This window comes from Carcharodon carcharias, chromosome 7 (genome assembly GCF_017639515.1).
Source record: "Carcharodon carcharias isolate sCarCar2 chromosome 7, sCarCar2.pri, whole genome shotgun sequence".
Lineage (NCBI taxonomy): Eukaryota > Metazoa > Chordata > Chondrichthyes > Lamniformes > Lamnidae > Carcharodon > Carcharodon carcharias.
In genome coordinates, this window is record NC_054473.1 from 22590886 (window position 1) to 22611472 (window position 20587).

The 20587-nt window shown below is 41.3% G+C and overlaps 1 protein-coding gene across 2 annotated transcripts in view; it reads left to right on the plus strand.

Moving 5' to 3' along the window:
- The window catches only part of LOC121279709 (peregrin-like), a 41467-nt gene that overhangs the window by 3184 nt on the left and 17696 nt on the right, over positions 1–20587 (plus strand). The window contains exons 2-7 of one of the 2 annotated variants that reach the window (XM_041190952.1): positions 1549–3096; positions 10270–10426; positions 10888–11019; positions 13065–13193; positions 13370–13682; positions 15516–15827. In XM_041190952.1, the coding sequence (XP_041046886.1) occupies positions 1559–3096; positions 10270–10426; positions 10888–11019; positions 13065–13193; positions 13370–13682; positions 15516–15827 (2581 nt within the window). In that variant the 5' untranslated portion in view covers positions 1549–1558. The remainder of the gene's footprint in view (positions 1–1548; positions 3097–10269; positions 10427–10887; positions 11020–13064; positions 13194–13369; positions 13683–15515; positions 15828–20587) is intronic. The other variant, XM_041190953.1, reaches the window with a different exon arrangement.

Genomic DNA, 20587 nt, shown 5'->3' on the forward strand with positions numbered 1-20587 from the left:
TGAAATTGTAGGACCACTTTGCACCCTATACTCAGGTGTCACTAGGTAGGGCCTGGGTACATAAAGAGAGGAATAAATGTATTTTAGAATATAATATTGTAAAGCAAAAGACAAAATGCCAAAATATTTCCCTGATTTTGTAAGTGTTTGAGTTGTGTTATATTGGGCATCCTTGCAAATTCCTCTTTTTTTTGGCTGGTAGGTGGAACTCTCCTTGGGGCATGATATATTCTGAAGTGTCAGCAGCAAGCTTTCATTCCTAATTTCTGTAAGCAGTCAGAACTAAAGACAGGATCAATAAACAGGAGTACAAGACAAAGTATGGAATGTTGATATGGGTTTAATGCTGTCTGTGGGTTCATTAAATCGACCTATTAGTGCAACTTCCTGGTTCAGTTCTCTTTTGGATATCTTATACTTTAACCTTTTAGTGTGTTCCTACATGAATCAACCATACTGATTCAGGCACAGTAATATATAAAATTTAATGAATGAAACGTCACACAGTCGAGCGCAGAAATGCAGAGCTAAATGAAATATATTGATTAAGACCCAGGTACGTGCTACTGTCAACTAAGACTAAATGAACACGAGATCATTCAGGCACTGTAATAACATTGGTATCATAAAGAGCTGAAAGTTCTCCAGCTCATTCAGACACAGTGGTACTCCAGTTGCACAACAAAAGAGCGTGGGCTTGTTCAAACACAGCAAGTGTCACTGCCACATGACCTAGATGATGATTTGTCTAGTCAGACAGAGCGATGTGTTTGCATCACACTGTGCTGATTTGAGACACTGTGTTATATTTGCCTTGAGCAGTAATGAATGGCTCATGACGATTTTGCTTGTGTTCTTATAAGAGTTGCTACTTTCCATTGAATAAGATACAATGATGTGGTCAGCCTTATGGCATACTGAAAATCTGTTATTAAGTTGGTTAAATATTTCAAATACAATACTTCGTTTTATTTATTTTTCCCCTTGTACCCACTTGACAGGGGCAATGAGTAACTACATATATCGCCACCACATTTCCTGGGTACTCTTGGTGGCTACATGGTGGGTAACATGTGGCTGAGGCAGAGTACTGCTAATATTTTCCTCTATGCTTTACCTAATGACCTATCAATTTGCCATCTAAACAGACCTGCTTTGTTCTAGCATCCGCAGCTAGCATTTGACCTGTTCTCCAAATCTGTCCCTCTGTAATTGTGCAGTGCACCCTTGATTGTATTTCCCCGTCAACCCAACTGAAAAAGAACTGGATTGATTGAATAGCTCAAGTCCCAAATACTTCTTTCTCAGAAGTGATTATTATCAACTGAGCTCAGCTGAGAAAGGGCACCAGAGATATTCAGAAATGGTTATCATCTCATGATCCATATCAGAGTCCCACTGGCACAATTCCATATCGTGTATTCTGCGATGCATTTAGAGCTCTGGTGAGCAATGCTGTCTGACGATGTTAAAAGTATATATCTAGTGAAGCTTTACTGTTGATATATAGTACTGTAATACTGATTGGATTTTTGTTTCTGTTTTCAGGAATAGCAGGATGGGTCTGGACTTTGATGTGAAAACATTTTGTCACAACCTGCGTGCAACCAAGCCTCCCTATGAATGCCCGGTGGAGAGCTGTCGGAAAATTTACAAAAGTTACAGTGGCATTGAATACCACTTGTACCACTATGATCATGACAACCCCGCTCAGCAAACCCCAGTGCGGAAACCTAAGAAGAAAGGGCGTAACTCGCGGACGGGCACACAGCAGTCTCCGAACCCGTCGGAGATCTCCCAGTCACCGAGCCGGGAGATGCTGACGTACGCTCAGGCACAACGCTTGGTCGAGGTGGACATTGAAGGGCGGCTGCACAGGATTAGCATTTTTGATAATCTGGAGGTGCTCTCAGAGGATGACACCACTGCGGAGGATATCGTCGAGTGCAACAGCAACAAGGAGAATGCAGAGACGCCGACGGCAACCCCAAAAGCCAACAAGCACAAAAACAAGGACAAACGCAAGGACTCCAGCCATAACAGCACTGCCTCTGCTACCAAACTGCCAGAGGTAATCTATCGTGAAATTGACCACAGTGCGTCAGATGCTCCACCCCGCCCATTGTCATATTACCGCTATATTGAGAAGTCAGTCGAGGAACTGGATGAAGAGGTTGAGTATGACATGGATGAGGAGGACTATGTGTGGCTAGACATCATGAACGAGAAAAGGAAAAATGAGGGCGTGAACTTTATCCCACAGGAGGTTTTTGAGTACCTCATGGATCGGCTGGAGAAGGAATCATACTTTGAAAGCCACAACAAGGGAGATCCGAACACGTTAATTGATGAGGATGCTGTTTGCTGTATCTGTAACGATGGCGAATGCCAAAATAGCAATGTCATTCTTTTCTGTGACATGTGTAACTTGGCTGTTCACCAGGAATGCTATGGTGTCCCTTATATCCCCGAGGGACAGTGGCTCTGCCGCAGGTGTCTGCAGTCTCCATCACGGGCCGTAGACTGTGCATTATGCCCCAACAAGGGTGGTGCATTTAAACAGACAGACGATGGGCGATGGGCACATGTGGTCTGTGCCCTGTGGATCCCAGAAGTCTGCTTTGCAAACACTGTTTTCCTAGAGCCAATTGACAGTATTGAGCACATCCCACCAGCACGCTGGAAGTTAACTTGTTATATCTGTAAGCAGCGAGGGTCAGGGGCATGTATTCAGTGCCACAAAGCCAATTGTTACACAGCATTCCATGTAACCTGTGCACAGCAGGCAGGACTGTACATGAAGATGGAGCCCGTGCGGGAAACCGGTGCAAATGGCACCTCATTCAGCGTACGGAAGACGGCATACTGTGACATTCACACACCACCAGGGTCAGTACGCAAGCCCCCGGCTCTGTCCCATAGTGAAGGCGAGGAGGAGGAGGATGATGAAGGAGAGGACGGGAAGGGGCCCAGTTCGGAGAAAGTGAAAAAAGCCAAAGCTAAGTCGAGGCTAAAAATGAAGAAAGCACGGAAGATTCTGGCAGAAAAACGGGCTGCAGCACCTGTGGTTTCAGTGCCCTGCATTCCACCTCATAGGTAAGTCTGTTGGAGAGTGTGCACTTTGTTTGTCGTGGATGTATGTTGGACTGTGGATTGGAGCTGAGCTGAGATGGGTAATTAATGGCTATGACAAAATAATACAAAGCTGTCAGCAGGTATTAGACCTCAAGGAGTTAACTTTTGTATGCTGATAAAAGAGGGGTGGTTTGAAAATGCATTAAAACATCCACAGGGGGGAGGGCAGAGAGTGGGCTTTCTCAAAACATGCTATTTGAAATCATTCAGGCATTTGCTTAGCTCGCAGTTGTTGATACCTATTTGTAATATTTTATTAAAGCTCCTTTTTACCAGCATTGAAATAAACAGTTGTATTTGAGGACAGAGTTAATTTTTGGAGTGGGTAATGTTTAAAACAATGGTACATTGCTAGGGATATTAGCTGTGGATGGAAGCTGATGGAATAGGCTTATGTTAAACAGTGACTGCATTGGGCGAAGTGACTGTGAGGAGTCACTAAATCTGACAGCATGAAATCAATGAAGAAGCACACACCAGCTGAAGGAAATTTACCCCTGGAGACCCTGGATTAATGATTGTGTCTATGTTGATGCTAATTTGCTCCCTCAATGGCTCAATAAACCCTAGCTAGATTCTCCAGAAATATCAGCAGCTGACAGGATAATATTCCACAATATCTCAACTACTGAGAATATTCCAAATTAAAGTAGTAAGGCAGCAATGTAGTGATTTTAGGGATCCATAATTTTTAAAAAATCCATGGGTGTGCTGATGCAGTTATTAAATATGGGGATATAGTGGGTGGAACTAAGCAGTTGCCCCTCCAGGCTATGTTCACACACCTCCTAGTCATCTTTACAGAACAGCAGGAAGTAGGTTGCCTGCTCGTTTATCATTTGGTCAGAGATCAGAAAGGATATGGAGCATTCTGGAGGAAATAAACAATGTTCACTGTTCCTTGGGTGATGTTTGTTTGAGACTGTGTTTTAGAGCTTGCCATGGACATGGCTGTTTCTGTGAGATAAATGGAAACAGGAATGGGTTCATATTTTTATCTGACCCATCTCACCCACAGCAATGGTTTCCTGCTTTTAAATTTAATGGTCTGGATTTCACTGTGGTAAAGACTGTGAAACTGTCAGTGTTCGATGCCATTACTCCACTGAAACTGACAGCAACTTCTGGAGTCTGCACATGTGCAGAATAACATGAAGATCCAGAAGTTGCTGTCAGTGAGTCTACCCTCCTCCGTAGTGTACACTGTAGAGGTTCGCACAGACTGCAATCTCCACTGCAATCATGAATTGACAAAAACTTGCACTTCTTTGCTGTTAGTCTCATTGTCAAACTCTTGGAAAAAGTTACACTATGTTGAATGAAGTGTAACTGGGTTTGTAACAGTGTTAAAAACTTCATAATTACTGCTAAACACATCACCGGCCTTAAAAAGCTAATATATTTGTGGAATGTCAAATTTCCCCATAATGATAAATAAATTCCACATATTAAAAGAAACATTTTCTTTTTGGAAGCTTTTAACTTAATCCAATCATGATCCTTTAGTTTGCTAACTGAAAATTTAAATTAAAAGTGAAGGGATTCAGTGGTTTTAACAGCCTAGTTTGCTGTCAGTGCTTACCCGGCCTGCTACCATCACTGCTGCTGCACACAAAGACATCCGCTTGACTTGGCGCCAGTTTTAAACTGCTGTTAGGAGTGGTAAAGCTATATCACAGAGATTGCTAGATCTTTGTGAGCTGCTTTCTTTGTGGTCAGTGGGCGAGTGCTGTTCTTTCATTGTTGATCCCAAAATTTTGGCTGTTGTTTCAGGCTAATGAACCTTGATCTTGTGATGTTTAAGCAAATCAGTGCTTGAGAGGTGAAAGAATTCTCACTCGCACAAATCTGTTTCTTCCCTTTTATCCTGAATGGCATGGACTCAATGGGCTGGCTGGCCTCCTTCTGTGCTATTATGACTCTATGAAAGTGCTGACTTGTGGTGGTGTGTGTTTCCAGAAGTCAGGCAGCTCACTGGTGACTTATCCATTAAGTCCTCCCTCACTCTACAATATTTTATATGCTAGCTATTTAACCATGGGGTTACAGTGGGCTAACCTGACCAGGAACCCAGAGTAGGAAGGATGCTGAGAGTTGCCTATTGATGGACATCTTGTATACATCAGTGAAGCAATTCTCTTCCAATCAAAGTCCCAATGGCTATGGCTGCTTCTCTGAGGTTTTCCCTCACAGACTGAGGAAATTGAAATCTGTGTTCCACCATGATATTGGACTGAAGGCAGGGGACAAGAAAGAGCTAAACTTTGGCTAAATACTCTAATCTTTTATTTTTTTTTGCAAAAATATACTTTATTCATAAATCTTCAAAAACATTTCGAACCATTTCAAAATCACCATTACAAAAATACAATCAGGTTCAACTTTTACAACATGAATCACAAGGTGTATCAGTACAAGCAATGAATATTACAATCATTGGCAGACATTCATTTTAAGCTGAACAGCCTGAGGGGCTCTTTACAGTTCCCAGCCCCTCAGTGCACTGTGGCAGAAAGGCCTTAGGCAGCGACCCTTCCCCATTGCACCTTTGTGGCGGCTGTCCCAAGCTTAACTGCGTCCCTCAGCATGTAATCCTGGACCTTGGAATGTGCCAGTCTGCAACACTCGGTCGGGGACAACTCTTTACGCTGGAAGACCAACAAGTTTCGGACAGACCAAAGAGCGTCTTTCACCGAGTTGATGATCCTCCAGCTGCAGTCAATGTTTGGCTCGGTGTGTGTCCCTGGGAACAGCCCGTAGAGCACAGAGTCCTGTGTCACAGAACTGCTCGGGATGAACCTCGACAGAAACCACTGCATCTCTCTCCAGACCTTCTTCGCAAAGACACAATCTACAAGGAGGTGAACAATGGTCTCTTCCCCACCACAGCCACCTCGAGGGCAACGTGCAGAGGGGGTGAGACTCCTGGCATGTAGGAAGGATCTTACAGGGAGGATCTTTCTCACCATCAGCCAAGCTACGTCTTGGTGCTTGTTGGAAAGTTCTGGCGATGAGGCATTCTGCCAAATGACTTTGTCAGTCTGCTCAGGGAACCATCCCACAGGATCCACCCTCTTCTTTTCCCTCAGGGCCTTTAAGACGTTACGTGCCGACCACTGCCTGATGGACTTGTGGTCAAAGGTGTTTTTCTGCATAAATTTTCCCACGAGGGACAGGTGGTACGGCACGGTCCAACTACTTGGAGTGTTCCGTGGCAGCGTGGCCAGACCCATCCTTCGTAACACTGGAGACAGGTAGAACCTCAGCATGTAGTGACACTTGGTGTTTGCATACTGAGGGTCTACGCACCGCTTGATGCAGCTGCACACAAAGGTGGCCATCAGCACGAGGGCGATGTTGGGCACGTTTTTTCCCCCTTTATCTAGAGGCTTGTACATCGTGTCCCTGCGGACACGATCCATTTTCGACCTCCAGATAAAGCGGAAGATGGCTTGGGTGATTGCCACCACACAGGAGTGTGGAATGGGCCAGATCTGCGCCACGTACAGCAACAGCGAGAGTGCCTCACACCTGATGACCAGGTTCTTACCCGCAATGGAGAGGGAGCGTCGCTCCCACATGCCCAGTTTCCTTTTCACCATAGCCACTCGCTCCTTCCAGTTTCTAACGCGTGCCCTGGTCCCTCCGAACCATATCCCCAGCACCTTCAGGCCGTCAGCCCTGATAGTGAAGGGGACTAAGGATCGGTTAGCCCAGTTCCCAAAGAACATGGCCTCGCTCTTCCCTTTTATTTTATTTGAGTGCTCATAGTTATATATACTTAATCTAATGAGAAATAACTGAGTGTTTTGTGCTCACCTCAAGGAAGACCACACCCTTTTCAGTTACTCACTTGTCAGTGCAGTCTCTAACCACATTGCTGCACATTACTGAATTATAGGCTGCAACTTTACATTGTTTCACCTACTGCAGGATTCAGTTCTTCCCCATTCTTTTGGATTAGTATAATCAATTGAATTTTTAAGAAGGTCCTAATTAATATACTAACTTCCTGGTAGAATAATAGGAGCAAAAATAATGGAACCATTCAGGAGGCAGTTGGATACTGTGATGGGAGACCATAGGTTTCTTTGGAAGATTGTCCTAGATAGGCTCAAAGGGCTTGTTCATCTTTGCTTTTGATTTGCATTCTTTATATGTCCATCTATATCACTACAATAGTGACACCTAAAAAGATTTACAATTTTAAATTGCTCCACTTGTCACGCTGTTTGTATTGGTGAGATTTAAAACGATGCCCTGTGTCAGTTACCTGTCTATCATTGTCTCTGCAGCAGTATTGAATAACAGGTATTTTGAAGAAAGAGCTATGTTGAAGAGACACTTATTTGTGAGCAATTATTTCTCACCTTTACTCTTTCTATCCTGAAAATAGTGACTTGTGTTGGAGGAATTTGGATGTTTCTACAGTGAGATTGATTTAAAGCATATGGCTTTATTTCTGTTCTGAAAGAGCATTGTAGGGAAAGTTGCAGTTGTAAGTTAATGCTGGTAAAGCAATTAGATGGGATCCCAAGGTCGACAGTTTTTTGGCACTTGAGAAGGTAGTGTAAGGGTATGATAAACATGCAAAAGGATGTGATAGTATAGCACATTCATAGGGAAATGGATCATGTGAATGTGAATTGATCAAAACAAGGAAGCAAACTTGAAAACGAGAGAGTCCAGGGACATTGTGCGATTGGAAAGCTGCTGTGCATTGGTACTTTGTTCTTTCTTGAATCAATGAAAATACTGTATTAGCTTATGGATCTGTGCATAAGTTAGTGTGGGCCAGACAAGAGAGAATTCAGCTGCAAGTGAGAGATGATACTCACTAAACTCAACTTTTTATATTGCTTTTAATAACTGTATTTCTAACTTCAACAAGGATTGGAAAACATTTCTAAAGAAGTTTGAAGTGAACAGGAGGACTCAAACCCTGCGGTTTAAGGTTTAGTCCATGGTTGCCCATGCATGGATTGATTACAGCTGAATAGTCTGATGAACAGTGTGCCTGTCTTTGTGACTTGTGCCATGATTAATGCTGCTGATGGGGTTTATACTTTTTATCGCAAAGAGCCAGATATTCAAAGAAGGCTAAAAAAAAAAGAGGCCAAATACAATGGGAAAGAATGTCTAAAATGAGAAAGAGTGAAACTAACTGTGAAAATGAAAGATGGGTACGTAGAAATAAACAAGAGATCATACACACTGCTCATCATACCTCAAAACTGCAGGGCAGTGGCACCAATCTGTCCTCCACTAACCAGTCTTTGTTGTTCATATGAAACCTGATCATTGAGAAGATTAAAAAAAAATCTGTTTTTTGGTGTGTGCCATTGTGCATGAATGGACTTCGAAAGATGTAGCTGAATGGGCTTGAAGAAATGTAGCTGATTTTCTGTTTTTATACAAAATGCACTTTGGGAGGGGGAACAGAAGGGAAGCCTGGTACAGATGTATTGGTTAAAAAGGCTGCAGGTTATTTTTTAAATATATTATATATACATGTCTTTGGGATGTGGACTATAATGGCAAGGATGGGTTCTTTCTCCACCTGTAGTTGCGCTGAGAGGATTGAGGTTGGCCTTCTCCTTGAACTGTGCAGTCCTTAAACTGATGGCGTTTCCGTAATGATGTTGCTTAGAAAGGGCTGACCAATTGCCTGATAATTGAGAGAGCATTTAGCTTTGTGTTTTTGGGCCAACATCCAGTGTTCTATGTGAAAAGCTTGATCAAAAAAGAGCTGATGAAGGAAAATAAAAGGTACAAAGTAAAAGGGTATGGAAATTTAGTATGATTAATAAATGCTGCTTTGGTTATGAACTAGAAAGTAGCCTAGCTTTAGCACACAATGATCTGATCAACAACTGTAATAATTTACCCAGCGCTTTCAGTATTCCAGTCCAGGGCAATATGGTAAAGGCTGAATATCTCTGAAGAGATGTCTGGAATTTTATGGAGCAACAAGTGCAGTCAGATTTCAGGATATGTACATTATCTTCTCTTTTAGTTCAGTGTTAACATAAGCATATTAATATCTGCAGTTAAAAAAACCTCGTTCCCTCCCTCAAGGAATACATTCAGAACATTAGGTCACATTATATAGCTGAGGAAATTATTTAAAATTACATTATTTTCAAACTGTTTTCCTTTAAAAAGTGTATTCCTGGAAAGGTGATAAATTAAGTAAAATACAAGACCTTAGTATGTGACATGATTGCCACGTAATATTGTGGCTTGTAATGTGCATGTTTTGTTACACTGAATATTCTGCAAAAACCTTTTTAAACACAGAATCATAAAGCACAGGAGTTTCATTTGGCCCATCGTGCCTACTGATCTTTGAAAGAGCTATCCAATTAACTGTCTCCTTAACAATAGCTGGATTTCAGCTTGGCCAGGTTTCACTGTGTTTCTAAATGTCATTTTCTTCCTGTTACTCCATGTTGCCCAACACAGTGTAATGCATTATTCACTAGGTGAAATGTCAGGTTAGCTCAGTGCTGGGAACCTGCTCCATGTTGCTCTAATTGGTATTGGAGGAGTGAGATAATCAGGAATGTAATTCTCATCCTCTCCCAGTGGATCGTTCTCCACTACCCCACTTTTTCCCCCAAACACTGGCATCACTAGATAAGTTTGGTGGTGGTTAGAAGCAGTTACCTAACATAAAGGGAAGAAAAGGATTGAGATAATGGAGACCCAACCTGCAGCAAGAAAGTAGAACCACCACCACCATTGGGTGACCTGAGAATGGGCTGCAGTACAATGGAGGGGGTAGGGTGAGGGAAACAGTCGACCCTTGGAGCTCCTTTTTCTTATCATTCTCTTTTCTCTATGTAGACTGTTGTCCTCTGTGAGGATGGTGAAATCACATTTTCCGTGTTTATAGTTAATAATGCTGTAAGATCGAGGCATTCATTAGCAATGCACAATCTGATCTCTTCAGATAATCTAGTCAACTGAGATATTAACTCTGGTCTCTTAACTGAGAACTCGCCTGATTTTGTATTGTAGCTTTGCACCATCTGCTTATGCTAATGAAACTTATATGTTCCATTCCAAAATGTGTTTAAGCGCTGTCACTATTAATAGGAGTAAACATTAGATCTCATTTCTTATTTTTAGGTTAAGTAAGATCACAGGTCGACTATCTATTCAGCGTAAGAGCCAGTTCATGCAGCGACTTCACAGTTATTGGACGTTAAAGCGACAGTCAAGAAACGGTGTCCCACTCCTTCGGCGGTTACAGTCCCACTTACAGTCTCAACGAAATGCAGAACAGGTATACTAGGGTTTTCTGTATCTGGTTTCACTAGGTAACAAATGTAAGCATGTAATGACAGCTAGCACTACTAGTTAGAAACTAAAATGGCAAATCCAATAAACTGGGTGTTCTTTTAAGATTGTTTTGATTTCCTTGCATTAGACTCCCACAGCTAATACAAAATACTAACATGTTGCTTTGTGTTTGTTTAAAATGACTGTCACTTTAACAAACACGAAAGCAGGAAGCTGAAAAATGCCCAACTATCTTACTCAGTTCATTCATTGTTTACGTACTCTTACAGCAAACACAGACTAATTGACATCTCCTCCTCAGCCCAGGTGTAGAGTTAGTGTTCGTTCAGCAAGAGATTCCAAGGTGTAACTTCCCCTGTCAATTTGCCAGTGTTCCCTTTATCTGTTCTTTTACATGCACAGGAAGTGAGAAAGTATTTAATACTGTTTTCTTACTAACTTCAGAGAGAGTCAGAGGAGAAAAACTGTGCGCTGAAAGAGCAGCTGAAATCGTGGCAGCGACTGCGACATGACTTGGAAAGAGCACGACTGCTGGTGGAGCTGATCCGTAAACGAGAAAAGTTAAAGCGAGAAGAGGTTGGGCAGCTCTTAAAATTTAATTTTAAAAGTGGCCTGCTGTCGTGCTAGGTTGTAAACTTTGGATTGTGTTCCATATATATCGATTCATTTTAGATTTAAGCTTAGTTATGTATTCATACAGGTTAAACACCCTGTTTCAGGATGAACAAACAATGAGCGAGAAGACTGAGGGGGGACCTAATAGAGGTCTTCACAATTATTAAGGGTTTGATGAACCTGATATAGAGAAGATGTTTCCACCTAGTTATGGGGATAATAAATATAAGATTGTCGCCAATATATCCAATAGAGAACTCAGGTCAAACCTCTTTACCCAGAATGGTAAGAATGTGGAACTTGCTAGTTGAGAGGAATAACTTAGACTCTTTAAAGAGGAAGCTAGATAAGATATGTGAGAAAAGAATAGAAGGATATACTGATGGGCGAGATGAAAGGCTGAGGAAGACAGCTCATGTGGAGCATTAACACCAGCATAGACTAGTTAACTGTGTTGTAGCCTCTAATGTGATTCTGTCAGAATAACTGGCTCTGTTGTGGGGAATCCCCCTTTCAATATGGCAATATTGCTTCACTACTTATGACAGTTAACATGACATCAGTTCATCTGTAAAGACCTTCCCTTTGCTAAAAGTGCAACTATCATCTCAAGAATTTCTAATAGTATGGTTTCAATGTTATACCCAGTGACAGTGTCATCTCATGTGGATGGTCAATATTGTGAATGAGGGTTACCTTTAATACTGTTGCCTTGCCAGCAGTGGCCCTTTGGGTAGGCCCTGAAGGAGGGATTGGAGCAGGCTTCAAAGGGGCAATCGTAACCTGTGAAGTTGATGGAGCACTGCTGCACCTCCTTGCTCTACGGATGAGTTTTTTTAACAAAAAAATTGTTAATTTCTTAGCTGGAGTTGGAGGCTGCTGAGGTTCCTGAGTGGGTAAGCTCAATGCATGCCCCATTCATCACCAACAAATTTCTCAAATGGGATCAGTGAGGTGTTAGACTCCTAATTTACACAGATAACGCCATTTTAGGCATCTGCCCCGGCCCCATGAATTTAATAGTGGGACCAGCACCTATGCAGATTGGGTGCATGCCATCCCGCTACTAAATTGGTATACTCTGCATCTCTTTAATGCCCTAGAAATGGGTGCAGTGTATGCCAATTTCTACCCCTAATGTTCCATATACGCAATTTAATTTGCTGTGTGATTGCTTCTAATCTGTCATGGATATTAATATATTTGCTAATTTATCTGAGTTGCCTTCAGGTATTGATATAAATAGAATTCTATTTAAAAACATGGGCAGGAGTGGGTGAGGAATGCAGGGGGTTATTTATTTCAGCAGAGGTACAAAATCATTGGCATATTTTGCTGTCTGTTCCTTTACCAAGGGGAGGGTTCCAGAAAATCTAGCAAAGAATCAGTGGACTATATTATTTCAAAAATATTTTAGCACGTGTAACATTAATTCTGTGTTCCTTGCTGGAATTGTATGAAACATTTTGCAGTGGCACATTAGAAAACTGATCAGAAAGAATACTGACATGCATTTATATAGTAACTCATGTTCCAGAAGTATAGCACACAGTGAATTACTTTTTGAAGTACAATAACTTATTTGTTTAGAAAAGCACAACCCTTGATCCCACAGACAGCGATGAAAGAAATGGCCAAATGATAGTTGAGAGGAAAATGTTGCTCAGGGCATCGAGGATCCCTGTTTTTTTTTAATAGCACCATGGGATCTTTAATACCAACTGAGGCAGTAGATGGAGCTTCAATTTAATGTTTCATCTCAAAGTTAGCACTTTCAACAATGCAGCATTCCATGCTGAAAGGTCAGCTGGCGTAATGAGTTCAGGTCCTGAAGTGGGGTTTCAACTTGCAACTTTTGGTTCAGATATGAGATTTGTAAACTATGGTAAGAAGGGCACTGAATTCTTGAACAGATAGGGAAAGCATTATTTGTTACAAGAAAGACATCAGTTTTATTCACTGCAAATTTTATTTCTAATAATTTTTTTCCAATTTGGTATAACCAGCTTAAGATACAGCAGTTTGCAATGGAGCTGCAGCTGACTCCTTTCCTCATTCTTCTGCGTAAGACGCTAGAACAGCTCCAGGAGAAAGACACAGGAAACATCTTTGGCGAACCTGTGCCACTAAAAGAGGTATGCTTTTTTGATTGTGGACTTCTGATAATTGGCTTTGGCGTTTGAATAAATTCCTAGCTTCAGAATACTAATTAAATAAATTAAATGCTAATTAAAGAATTAAATTAAATGCTATTAAATTAAATACCATTACTTTAATTCTAATATTCATTTACATTTTAAATTGTGATCAGGTTCCGGATTATTTGGATCATATTAAAAAACCAATGGATTTCCAGACCATGAAGACACAGCTTGAGGGCCATCAGTATCGGACGTTTGACCAGTTTGAAGAGGATTTTAGTTTGATTGTGAACAACTGCTTACAGTACAATGCAAAGGATACAATATTTTACCGTGCGGCAATCAGGCTAAGAGACCAAGGCGGTGCAGTACTGAAGTATGCTCGCAGGCAAGCAGAAAAAATTAGCTTTGATTATGAGACAGGAATGCATGTGCCTGAACCCGTGCCAGCAGAAGACACGGGACAACTCTTCTGGGAAGAAGGTGAGTGCAGTTTGAACATTTAGTAAGATGTATTAATTATATATGTCGTTCATTATTGGTTGGGAAGAGTCAGCATGACATTTCCCTTGAGTTTTAAAATGCCTTCCTTGCCAAATTTGGTAGCTCATTGCATTCAGTTTTACTTTGGAGCCCAGTTTCAGTTCCCAAACCAATTTATGCAGTTCTCTTGGCCATAGATTAGGAAGACAGTAATTATATCTGAAGCAGTGAGAAGACAAAGTTTTGATAGTTGCAGCTGTTTTATGAATTTTTATTCTTTTTCCATATTCAATGTTCTCCCTTTTCTGTCATGAAGGCGCTCATTCATGCTGGGCACAATTCCACAGCAAGCAGTAGCCTATATGACTGGTGTTTACGTGCAATCCTAGATAGTGACTGTCAGGTGGCTTTTCAATTTTGGAGGGTGTCAATACAGAGACTGATCCTGTTCTCACCCGACAATGACACGCATGCACTTTCCAGCAAAGGTGGGTTGGTGAACAGTCAGCAGCAGAAACCTTGGCTGATGTTTTTTTCAACATTCTCGAGCAAAGGACTGTCATGGCCCTTCCACCATCTTCCCAGCTGAGGTCACACCTTAGAAATCAAACCCAGGATTTGAGATCAACTAATTCAGCACACACTAGAGACCAAACCTAAGACCTTTCTGGGTAGCATGCTATCTGATGAATCTGTTGTTAAAACTCAGAGTTCACTGTTGAAAAAGTATACCTTGATATCTGCAAGGCTCAGCTTGTGGTATAGTTAAGTAAAATGATAAAAAGAAAGTAATATAATTAGCTAAATATAAAGTTGTATAAAAAGTATAGAAAACTGAATTTTGAACTTAAACAAGATATTTTAGATATCATAACTTTAAGAAATTTGTTAATGCAAGAGCTCCGCTCCCATGTATTTAATTGATGAATATAACTTTAAAATGGCTCTGTTGGTAAGGGCAAAATGTAACGGCTCTACAAATGGAAAGGTGTCCAGTTCACTTCCCAGCCTCTGATATTAACTGCAACCTTGATGCCAGTAGAGATGTGGCAATTAGCATTGGTATTCTGGCCTAGGACAGGGCAAATCAGTCCGACAGGAACAGACGCATGTGCGTTAAGCAAGAACTGGGACAACCTCATCAACTCACAAGATAGTACCATCTGCCAATTATTCTTACATTAGAAGAAGAGCCACTTTGATTAGATAGCAGGAACCTGTGGAACTATCTCTCAGCATGAATTAACATTTTGCAAAGAAACTCGCCAAAAGAAAAATAACTAATTAAAACAAAAAAAAATACAGTGAGATCTTTGGAGTTTTATAACATTAGTATACAAGTGCCTGTCCTTCCTATTTAAAAAGAGGTGTTGGTCATTGGTTTGGCATATCTTAACCTGCACTGGGATGCCTGTAATTTTTGTACCCAATCATTAAAATTGTTCGAGTCTTCTCTTGCTTTAGGTTCATGCTTTACGCTACTGGAAACAAAACTTGAGCTGATAATTTTATGTGTATTCTTGAATCCAATTGTCATTGTAGGCATTTGCACAGTGTATAAACACAAGATGTGCGAACAATAGTAAATGGCAAATACCTCTTACTGCTGCTTTATCAAACTGTCTACTGCTTAGTCTCAATGATCATGATAAAATGATTGTCATGTATCTTCACAGCAATATCCATCATGAGAAACCTGATTGTGAATGCTTTCTCTTTCTACTGTTTTCTTTGGCTTGCCTCTTTTCTATTTGTATTTTTTTTCTTGTTTTCTCTCTCACAAACAACTTCTCTGTTTGCCTTGCTCTTTCTCTGGTCTCTGTGTCTTGCCAGAAGTGGATCGACTTCTGGTCCCTGAGAACAGATCACATATGCCATTGGAGGAACAGCTGAAAGTACTCCTCGACAAACTGGACACAATGGGCTCCACTAAGCAGAACAATGGACGGTCACGTCGAGCTAAGCTCCTACGAAAGGAGATTGCCATGATTCGACGGAAACTTGGTCAGCATAGAGAGCCAAATGCAGGATCAGACCGGCATGGTGCACCGGGTCGTGGATCTGCAGCTGGACTTAACCCGTCTGCTAAAGACGGACAGACAGACAGTGCCGCTGAGGAAAGCAGTAGCCACGAGACTGGGAAAGGTATGGATGGAACCAAGTTCTCAATGATCTTCATTTCTTACCCAGATTCTACAGAGAAATTTAAAAAAAGCTGGATGAGGAACTACTAAATTAGTTCAGGCTTTAAAAAATGGAAAAAGAAAGTCTGTGGATAGCTGGCAAGGGTCATAATAACTTCAGGTTCGTATTGAGATCACTTAAGCAGATTTGAATCAAATTAAATTATGAGAACATCTGTTTGCTCCAGTGATTGGGAGTCTTCTAAAATTCTTTCAGCCAGTACTTGTCTCTCAGCATATGACATTAGAAATTGCTGCTCTCATCTCTCTAACCTTCATTTCGGGTACTGGGGAACCAAATGCTTGCTTCAGTTTAAAACATTTTATGAAATGAAACACCCTACTATCTAAACACAGCTTTAATATAAGCTTATTAAAGGTGAAATACATTCAGTAGATTTTCATATAGTCCTAAAAGGGATTATATCAACACACACAAGTGTCTCTCAATTGCCCATTGTTCCAGTGTTTTAGGATTTAAAGCTCCTAGCTAAGTAGCCAGGGGGGCAGACAGACCGATGCGATGTCCCTAGCATCGTCAGTAGAATGGAGCAACATGTAGACATCAGATTTTACATAGGGTCCATCTTATCCTGGCATGGAATAGTGCCTAATACCCTACTTTTATTTACTAATTATTGTTGTTCAGAGGAGATCAGGCTGCTGGCCCTAAGTTGAGCAGAAAATGTCAGCAGTTTCTACTCAGGCAACCCCAGAAAATCCATTTCTCTCTAGCCACGCTGTGTTATCTTATAGTTTGTGAAAGCAAATAATGGTGATAAGGAGTGACTGAGAAACAATAAATATACAAATGCCTCAACTCTTAAAACTCTTAATGACAAATTGGTGCAAAGTACTCCATTACTATTCAGCAGTTGCCTTTATAATAAGAGGAAACAAAGGGAATATATACTTTTTGTCAAAAATCTGATTTGATGTGTAATAAAATGGCAATTGTATATTGCCTCTATTGTGTCTTTTACTTTGGTCCCTATTGTAATAGTTTTCCATAATGCCTTCACTCTTCCTTTTCTCCAATTTTCCTGATTACTGGTACTGCCATGCAAATGTGGTGACAATTGCAGGCTTTATCTCCATAACGTAGCGAATAGTGAATTTGAATTTGACCTTTTTAATCATTGAGCTGAATGTTTACACTTCAATGACTTGCGGATGAATTGAGATCTGTTTGGGTTTGACTAGTCCTGCAAATTCCCTGTAGTGGAAATTTCAGTCAGTGACTGCTGTTCTTAGCAGAGTTCTTATTTGTGCAGAGCCTGTAAAACATCTGCCTCTAGTCACCCCTCAAAGTTAATTGAAATAAAATCTTTTACGCTTAATGTTGAAGAGGATTATTAAGTGTTAGAGATGGAATAATCTACAGAAAATGTGGTATGCAAATATACTTTTCAACTGGGAATTGATTATAGCTTCTGGCTTTTTGATACTGATCAGTTTGCCTGTAAGACGGATCATTAGACACCCAGAGGTTCCCAAGAGTATTGTCTGGATACATTGCGTGGTTATGTATGTTTGTGCAGGAAAACAAAAATCAAAAGAAATTGAAGCAGGCAAGGCTTAACGAGTTCCAAGAGTACAGTATAGTATGAGACAGCTTTCTTAAGTCCTATTTGAGTCTGTTTTTGGATTTTAAGAGCTAATTTTACCTTCCAATGGGGAGCAAATGGCAATTCAGTGGATAGAGAGCATGTTCGGGGTGTGGTGGGGAGGGGGGTTTGGCAGGTAGTGCTGATAGGGATGGAATCTATTTGGTTAAAGTTAAGAAACAATAGAGGTGCCATTACACTACAGGTTGCAGTATATAGGCCATCAACTAGTGGGAATGATGTAGAGGAGCAAATTTGCAAGTAAGTTACAGAGAGATGGAAGAACTATACAGTTGCGATAATGGGGGGCAGAGGGAGGTTTCAACTTTTCCTACTATAGACTGGGATGGTAATCCTGTAAAGGGCAGAGAGGGAGAAGAGTTTCTAGTGTGTTCAGGAGAATTTTCTTGATCATGTTTCTGGTCCAGCCAGGATCTGTTGCTGGATCTGTTTCTGGGAATGAGGATGGGCCAGGTGGATCAAGTATCAGTCGAGGAACATTTAGGGAACAGTGATCATAGTTTTCATAAGGTTTAGTTTAGCTAAAACAAGAAACAATCGAGAGGAAAATACTTAACACTTAATTGGAGGAAGGCCAATTTCAGCGGATTGACAAAGGACCTATTCCAGGTAAATTGGAATCAAGGGTTGGAGGCAAAACTGTTAAGAATAATGGGCTGCCTTTAAAGAGGAGATAGTTCAGGTACAGTCTCACAAGGGGGAAAGGTAGGACAAACAAAGCTAGAGCTCCTTGTATGATGAAAGAGATACGAGTGGGATGAAACAGAAAAAGGGTGTGCATGACAAATGTCAGATTGATAATACAAGTGAGAACCAGGCTGAGTATAGAAAATCTAGATGGGAAGTGAAAAACTAAGAGAGGCAAAGAAAGAGTTTGAAGAGAGATGGCAGCTAACATAAAAGGGAATCCAGAATTCTCCGATAGGCATACGAATTATAGAAGGGTGGCAAAAAGAGGAGTGGGACCAATTAGGGACCAAAAAGGAGATTTGTGTATGGAGACAGAGAACATAGCTAAGGTATTAAATTAATACTTTGCATACTTCTTTACTAAGAAAGAAGATGTTGCCAAAGTCATAGTGAAACAGGAGATAATTGAGGCCCTGGATGGGCTGAAAATTGATTTTATTAAGAAGGGAACTATTAGAAAAGCTGGCTGTACTTAAAGTTGATAAGTCACCAGGACTGGATGAGATGTATCCAAGGATACTGAGGGAAGTGAGGGTGGAAATTGCTGAGGCACTTGCCAAAATCTTCCAAGCGTCCTTAGAGGGAGGTGGTACCAGAGGACAAGAGAATTGCAAATGTTATACCCTTGTCCAAAAAAAAAGGTGTAAGGTTAAATCCAGCAACTCCAGGCTAGTCTGTTTAACCTTGGTGGTGAGAAAGCTTTTAGAAACAATAATCTGGGGAAAAATTGACAACCACATAGACAAATGTGGATTAATTAAGGAAATCTAGTATGGATTTGTTAGAGGCAAATGGTGTTTAACTAACTTAATTGAGTTTTTTTGATTAGGTCATCCAGAGGTTTGATAAGGGTAATGCAGTTGATATGCTGGGGGTGTATGTACACAAATCATTGACGGTGGCAGGGCAGGTTGAGAAAGTGGTTAGTAAGGCATACGAGATCCTGGACTTTATAAATATAGGCAGAGAGTACAGAAGCAAGTAAGTTATGGTCAATCTTTATAAAACACTGGCTTGACCTCAACTGGAGTATTGCATCCAGTGTTGAGCAGCACACTTTCAAAAGGATATGAAGGCATTGGAAAGGGTGCAGAAAAAATCACGAGAACGGTTCCGGGTTACATGGACAGATTGTCGAAGCTGGTTGTTTCTCCTTAAAGAAGACAAGGATTGGAGGAGATTTGATAGGAGGTGTTTAAAATTGTGAGGGGGCTGGACAAGTAGACAGGGAAAAACTGTTCCCATTGGCAGAAGGGCTGAGAACCACACAACACCACTTTAAGGTGTTTGGCAAAAGAACCAAAAGAAGCAACATGAATAAAATCCTTGTTATGCAGTGAATGGTTAGGACCTGGAGTGCACTGCCTGCGAATGTGATGGAGGCAGGTTCAATCGTGGTTTCCAAAAGGGAGTTGGATAATTACCTGAAGAGAGAAAAAAAATGCAGGGTTCCAGGGAAAAGGGAGCGGGGAGTAGAACCAGGTGAGTTGCTCTTACATGGTGCCAGCACAGACATAATGAGCTGAATGGCCTCCTTCTGTGCTGTAACCATGCTTTGCTATGTGGTGTACATGGAATTTTAAAAGGCATCAGATAAAGTGCTACATGATAGACTTGCCAGCAAAGTTGAAGTCCATGGAATAAAAGGCTCAGTGGCAGCCTAGATATAAACATGACTGAATAACAGGAAACAGAGACTAGTGTTGACCGATTTTATTGCTTCTTCCAGTTCAAAAAGCAGTGGGGTTTCCCAGGTGTGTGTACTCAGATCACTACTTGTCTTGATATATATTAATGACTTAGGTGCGCTGGGCATAATTTCAAAATTTGCAGATGACTTAAAATTTGGAAATATTGTGAAGAGGACGGTGATAGACCTCAAGAAGATTGAGACAGGCTGATGGAATGAACAGATACATGGCAGATGTAATTTAATGCAAAGAAATGTGATACACTTAGTAGGAAAAACAAGGAGAGGCAATAAAAACTCACTCACTTACTTTTCCAGAACCGCTTTATCCAATTCAGGGTCGCAGGGAGTCAGAGCCTATCCTGGCAGGCAATGAGCGCTAGGCAGGGTACACCCAGGTCAGGACACCAGTCCATCACAGCACGCACACCTTCTCACACACACACCACACACACAGACACACACACACTAAGGGGCAATTTAACTTTAGCCAATCCACCTAACCAGCATGTCTTTGGATGATGGGAGGAAACCAGAGCACCCAGCAGAAACCCATGCGGACACAAGGAGAACATGCAAACTCCACACAGACACCCAAGGTCGGAATCGAACCCGGCTGCCTGGAGCTGTGACGCAGCCGCGCTGACCACTCCGCTGTGCCGCCCAGCAATATAAACTAAAGGGGATAATTCTCATTGGGGTGCAAGAACAGCA